At 33.7% G+C, this 7,274-nt stretch overlaps 1 protein-coding gene across 1 annotated transcript in view; it reads right to left on the reverse strand.

Annotated features, from left to right (window-relative positions):
* Positions 1-2,914: 2,914 nt before the first annotated feature.
* tmie (transmembrane inner ear) overlaps positions 2,915-7,274 on the reverse strand; it is a 28,538-nt gene continuing 24,178 nt past the window's right edge. The window contains exon 4 of the mRNA XM_024274302.2: positions 2,915-3,256. Within this exon, the coding sequence (XP_024130070.1) occupies positions 2,979-3,256 (278 nt within the window). The 3' untranslated portion in view covers positions 2,915-2,978. The remainder of the gene's footprint in view (positions 3,257-7,274) is intronic.

The following is a 7,274-nucleotide window of genomic DNA, read 5'->3' on the forward strand; positions in this document are numbered from 1 at the left end:
TTAAAGTTCAAACCTTTTTTTTTCAGTTTCAAAAAAAATTTCAAAATATTTTATTTGGGTTTCAAACATTTATGGCCCCAACATAGCTCCTTACATGACTACCATTCAGTTCAAGTTGTCTTAAAAAGTCATCCACGCTTTTATGTTTGGACCTCTGCTCAAGCTTTGTTGCAAAGTGTGTACTTCTTTTAAGTTTTCTTAAGTATGTAAGGGAAATTACTCAGGTAAGTAAAGTCCTATGTTGTTGCACACCTGTTTTTATACTTTCAAGTGATGTTTCAGCATTCTGTCCAGAGGAATCTGGTGTGCTATTTAAGGTTTTTCATAACTCTTTTTTTAATCTGAAGTCAAACCAGTTTTGTTTTTCGTACTGACCCAACATCCCCCCACCTTTAATATGCTAGATTTCATAATTTTGAAATGAATGTATCATTAAAGTTTTCTACGATGTGAGAATGCCAAAGGAGGAGTAAAACTTTTGAAACTACAATTACTATTAATTTAAATTTAAAAGTCACAGTTGTGCAAATTCAGAGCATTTTTTTCTTTAAATCAAAGGTCCAGTCATGTGCTGCTTTGTGATGTAAATATTCAAGTCATAATGTTTACATAAACCAGAAAATCATTATATTTGTGAGCTAATATGTACGTTATAAAGCCGTTGTAATCTACTTTTGCTTGTGTCTTTGTAGATAGTTTGGTTTTGTGTGTTGGCGGTTAAGAGATTTGCAGCAGTCAGAGGGCATCCATGCTGTTTTTCACTGAAACATTCCTTTTTTTCTTAATTTTCTGCACTTAACCTGCACGGCTCACATTGTAGCTCCCATTTATGTAGTTTACCAAAGAGAAAAAGTTCTGCCTTCAGAGACATTAAGAATACAAAGATATTCCAGTGTATCTGCTTCGGTTTAGCTTTATGGCTAAAACTTTAAAAGTAAAACTAATTTTAAAATCAGTCAACACAAACGGGCATTTTTTTTTATGTTAACAATTAATTGCTTTATTGATAAATTGATTTATCCAACCAGATTAATCTGTCTGATCAAGTTATTAATCGAATCATTAAAAAAAACAGTTTCAAAATGAAATACATTGATCCTGATATGAACCAAATTGTTTTTAAAATAAATTGTTACATTTTAGACCAACCGAAAAAAAAATCTGAATAGAAATGCTCTTATACTGCAAAAATTCTGAATTTTACCAAGTATTATCGTCTTTTTCTACTAAGTTTGACTCTATTTTATACAAAATAATGGCAAATTTTTCATCAAAAGGAAAATTTTAGGGGTTTTACTGTTACCTTTTTTTTATTATTATTCCAAGAGCCTGTTTCATAGGTTAATTGGTGAAAATGTCTCCTTAGAAAAGTGTGTCTGTGATGAACCCCACATTCACCATCAGATGCTGGTTGAGCTCCAGCATCCTAGTGACCTTGAACAGGAATAAGCATGAAATAGATAGATTGAATAACAAAACTGACAAAAATACTTGGTAAGATTATTCGTTTTTTCCAGTATTATATCTGTAATTATTTGTAGACGTCCAGAATTCATTAAAGGTTTTTTTTTTTTTTTTTTTAATCAATCTTCACATCCTTAATGGATCTTTGCTGCATAATTACTAGGGCTGGGTTGATAAAATTGATTAAGCTTAATAGATTAATAATCGATTCATAAAAATTTATACCGATTTAGCACATAAAGCTAAAGTCCGCTAGCTTGATGCTAACATTTAATATTAATTTCACTAATACAATTTACAGTATGAGAACTGTATCAGATAAATATAAAAATATTCAAAACATATAGTAGATTATTAATGTATTTCTAAACTGTGGTTTCTAAAATGTGGATAAATGTGGAAACTTAAAATTGAATCGAGTGGATCGAAAAAATCGGAATTAAACTGATCCAGAATCTTATGAATCAAATCGAATTGTTTCTGTAAATCATTATTGATACCCAGCCCTAATAATTACAAATTACTGGACTTCATAGGAGCTGAAAAATGAGTTTATTTTACTTCGACGTGTAAATAAAAGTGAAAACATTAAGCTTTGTAAAATGCAAATTTGTACTCTTTGAAGTCACTCATTAAAGTAAAAGAAACAACTTCACAAACTGCCTTCTGCTAACATTAAGCTATCATTGCAAAAATGTGTCTTTTGAATTTATTAATTATAAAGTTATGTCAAATATCTCAAAAATACTGACGTTATTTTGTATTAATAAATTATTGTGAGATTTATCAAAAGTAAAGAGAAGAAAGTAAAGTTATTTTGATCACATGACCACCTGGAGCCATCACCTCTATTACTATTCTTGAATTTAAATCACAGTGATAGAAGAACCAGTTTTGGGTGAATGAAGACTTTCTCATTTAAATGGAAATATCGCCGTGTGAAAACTAATTCTGGCCTAAATTTGTCAGCCCCTTAAGGAGCCATTTATGCTTCTGCTGACGGTATTAGAGCAAGAAACACCTTCAATTTCTCATTTGAGCACTTTAATTTCCCATATTTTCTGCTCTGATTGTATCTTATAGAATGATTGTGTTCAAGACTTCAGTATGGCCAATTATTTCAGACAGCTATTTTATGTCACAAATACCTCTGATGGAAGATTTAAAAGTGTTTTTTTTGTTGTTTATTTATCGTGTACTCAGTGGAGCTCATGTTAACCATCATGCGTGTGGAGGTTGGAGTGTGTTTTAAAAGCACGTCTCACCTCCAGTTCACTCCACTGTGATGCAGCATGTTGTAGATATCAATGTAAACTTTCTGATCATATTAGTAACTTGTAAATAAGACAATAAATCTGTAATTCTACTGTATTTGGGCATGTTTTTATTTTATTTATTCGGTATACAATATTAATATAATATTGTACATTTTAGAAAAAGTGCTTTACATGTTTCCCATTTAAAAAAAGAAGTATGTACATGTCTATAAAATAGAGTTCACAGGATGGCAGAGTTCACTTCTGAGCTTTCCTGCCCCCGCCTTTTGCCCCAGCATTGCCCCCTTTTTCCCCCTTCTTCCCTTTTCCTTCGCCGCCCTCTTTTTTGGAGGCTCCTTTTTCACTTTTCTCTTCCTTCTTTTTCGCCGGCGCCTCCTTTTCGTCTCCTTTCCCCTCTTTGGCACCCTTGCCCTCCTTCTCCTTCTTGCCCCCTTTGCCCTTCTTCTCCCCCTTCTCGGCCTCCACCTTCCCAGACACCGTGGGGACCTCCTCTTTTTTCTCCCCTGGCTTTGCCGCTGTGGAAAGAGGGTGGGACGAGGGTGAGTTTTGCAGCATCACTGGGTATCAACAGTAAATCTGCAGAATGGAACAATAAAGATAATATGGATGACGGCGCGGATCGAGGTCAGGCTGCTTCAGCAGAAAGACTTTGAAGGACTAAATTGCTATTCTGGCTCTTTCAGATGAACTCTTCTTCCTTAAACCTGTCGAGTCTGAGACCGCGATGCTATTTTCAGTTCATTTTCGGTTCGTTCAGCACATTCAGAAATGCATAAGTGACAGTTATGTTCAGGATCACCGGAGGGCCTGCTTTATGTTCCGCAACAGGGCCAACCTTTCTCAAATATCAAATGGGGGCTCGAACAGGCTAAAGTTGGGGCTCCTTCTTTGTCGTACTTAGCTTTATTATATCACCATACATACGTATTTTAATTCAGATTTCACATTATAAGATCCATTTGGAACCTTTTTCTAAATATTTCAGATTGTTGATCAAAACCCAGCAGACTGATGTGACACATTAGTTCCTTTAGGAAGTTGAGTGGCTAAAATAGTTATTATTCATTACAAGATCCAGAACCGTCAATAGAGAAAGCTAGCAATAAGTCAAAATAGATTTTGACTTATTTTCCACAATCAGGAAGAAGAAAAGATGATCACATTTCCCTTTTTTATAACCTCTAACAATGAAGTTCATGTTTGTGTTACTGAACATTTATCTGACTTTTAACGAAGATAATATGAAAAAGCAGTTAGATGATAGTTTTGCTGACCGATGATTAAAGAAAAACATTTTGAACTTAAACTAAAATGTCTCTCTAAAATTAAGGGTGAATTCAGAGGGGAAATTTCTGCTGGTCTGGATCAAGTTTATTTTATTTATTTATGAGTTTATTCACAGGGACTTAACATCAAAAGTATCGCTACGATGCGCCAGAATTACCCCAAAAGCTATTTTTCATCTGTAGTCTCTGGACAGGTGTTAAAAACCTAAAAACTTCAAAACGTAAATTAAATACACAAGTAAAAAATATAAACATAGAATAAAAATATGTGTAATAAAATCAGTTAAAGTACATATAGCAACAATAAAATGCACACAGTGAGAAACAATCCTGAACCTTGTGTTTAGTCTGGATTCAGAATGCTGACATTTCTGTTTCAAACCAAAGCCTGTAAACAAAACCATGTGACTATAGATCTCCTCAGTCATTGGCCAGGAATTATGTGGGCGGGGCAAAACAACGAGAGAAAGAATAATGGAAGTCCTACGTTTTGCAGTCCTTATCAGGATAGTTCATGTTTTCAAACTTTATATTTCACTGACTAATTTTGAATGTCTGTATTGAGTGTTTGCTGTAAACTGATGAGTGATTATGACGTTTAGATTGTTGGGGAATTAGTGCGAGAAGTGATGTGGATCAGGTTTTTATTAAGTCAAAAATCCGACTAAATTACAAATTGTAGGAACCCATTGTTGCTCCACAGCTTGTTCCAGTAGTTCCGGTCCGAGCACAGAGGAAATCTCAGAGTTTATTCTGATTGGTAACTAACTGAATCCGCCTCAAAAGATGGTCAGAGAACAGTTCCTGGTTTTGGAGCAGGGTTCGTTCGTTCGTTCGTTCTTTTCAGGAGGCGTTTGGTGGCGCGGTTAGGGGTGGAGTTCACTTTCTACAAATTTACTAATTCTGTTGCTGATTTTGAAAAAAATCTGGGCATTTAGGTTCTGTTAGCGGAGACTCTTTGGTGTTGATTTTTTGAATTGTTTGGTCTCTCCTTCCTTCTCAGTTTCATTCTTTGTTCATGTAATTTTTAATTTGTAAAACGCTGCTCGATTATTAAAGGTGTTTTACAACTCAACTCTTTCTTTCTTTCTTGTTTAGCACAAACAAAATCCATAACAACAATTCATGAAAAGAAAGTCAAATACAGTGGCAAAAAAACCCACCTAAGAGAATAAAACACATACAGTATAAACTATATATCATATAAACATGTATATTCCTAAAATTCGCTTGGGTGAATTCAAACTAAAACTTTGTTCTGGATTATCGAGGGAAACAAAGTCTGGTTCACAAACTGAATGAGTCCACTCTAAATACACCCTAAGATAATTGCTTTTTGATTTAAAGTTCCACTTTGATCATCCTTTGACCTATTTTCAAAGTGTTCCCAGTGGTCATTTAATTTTGATTATGCCGTTTTAGTAAACAAAAAAACTTTTATAACTGACGCAACAAAAATGGCAAGCGGTATCAGAGCTATCCAGCATACAGGTTTGATCCAGATTCCAGCTCAGACGAGGAAAACAAAGACGTTCATGGATCTGTTTGTCTATAAGTGGAGCAGGGAGCTTGGGGCCTGCCCAGCTTCTGTTCTACATCACAAAAACTTTTTTCTAACAACATTTTTTTTAATGCTTACTCCTGATTCACAATGATTTTAATACGTCCTCCATCATCAGGAAAATGCAACAAGAAGTTGTTAAAAACATAAAAAACATTTTTATTGAAGTGGGTTATTAAAATTTGTTTTATTTTTTTCTAAAACTCAAATATTTCTGTACTACAACAAGGTTGTCTTAATTCAAATGAATGTTATTTCTATAGCACCTTTCATTAAAAAAACAGGTGAAGGTGCCGTAAAAATATTAAAATATTGAACTATAAGTTCTGTTTCATGCCTGCAGCTCAGACGTGATGCAGGAATTTTTTTTGCCCATGGCTGTTGGTGGAGAAACTAAGAAAATATTGTTAATCACCATCACAAATGTAACTTTATTTTTCTTTAGTAATGCTGTTTTCTACGTTGAATAGTCTGATAGTAAATGGATGTGGTCAGATATGTACTTGTACTGTTTTTTTTTCCTAAATATTACACATCAGATGTGAAGCTAGAAAAGTAACTTTGTTCTGATGTTTACATTTATGACCTAATATTTAGACATGAAATATAAATGTTAAATGTATATGTTACTAATCAGCTTTGTCTTTATTGTAATCTAAAGTGTTAATATAAAAAGTTATTTTTTTTATTTTATTTTATTTTTTTGCTTCAAACTAAATTTCTCTGCAAAAAAACAGTTGGGATTTTTTTTTCCTTTTATAGTTTTGCAAAATTTATAGTGACTTGCAAAAGCTGGGCCTCTTCTGATCAAAATTTCTGTTACTGGGAATAGTTCAGAGACTGGGAGTACAGCTACACTTCAAAAGGAACGACTTCAAAGAACATTTTAGTGTACTTCTGGTCACATAGTTAGGGAAGGAAAAAATTCCAATACATGTAGTAGAGTGGTAAATGGCCAGCCGATTCCCTCTGTGTCTAAAATACTTAAAATTTGCAAATCTATTACAGTAATAATGTATTTTAATTATTTTCCTTCTGTGACTATTAGATATTTTGTAACAAGTGAAACTATTAATGTATTGTTACTTTAAATGTTGTTGTGTTTAACCAGTAGAGGGCAGTGTCGCGGAAGTTATCACTGGACATTTTATTTTGAAAAGACGCAAAGCAGTCGTCTTCCTGTTTAGCTGTCTGCTCCGCGGCTGTTTCATCTGCATGACAGACAAAATATCCACGAAGTTTTAAGGTAATTCATTCAAATCATGTAAAAGCCATCTTTCAATATTACTCAGTTGTAGTTATTTGTTGTTTTTTCTGCATGATTATTTAGTTTTACACGGATTTTAAAGAGGACGGAAATGTACTTGAGGAAGCCATGACAGACATGTAGCTTGAGAGAAAAAGGCGCCATTTCCCGCGTTCCTGAGTGTAAAACAGCTGAAAACTGTGAGTTTTTGTTTGACTATATATTTGTAACTATTCCAGTGACTTGTTAGTAATTTTGGTTTTCTTCTGTGTTCATTCTGATTCTCTGTGGTCAGAGTCCACGGCCGTATTTTTTATTTTACTTTATTTAAAATTTTTTGTTTGGGTTTTGTGCAGCTTTTTTATTTTATTTTATTTTTTTAGGCTAACTCGGAGTTAAGCTAATATTTCTGCTACATGCTAGCTATTTGGGTTAATTTA

This window comes from Oryzias melastigma, linkage group LG17 (genome assembly GCF_002922805.2).
Source record: "Oryzias melastigma strain HK-1 linkage group LG17, ASM292280v2, whole genome shotgun sequence".
In the NCBI taxonomy this organism is placed as follows: domain Eukaryota; kingdom Metazoa; phylum Chordata; class Actinopteri; order Beloniformes; family Adrianichthyidae; genus Oryzias; species Oryzias melastigma.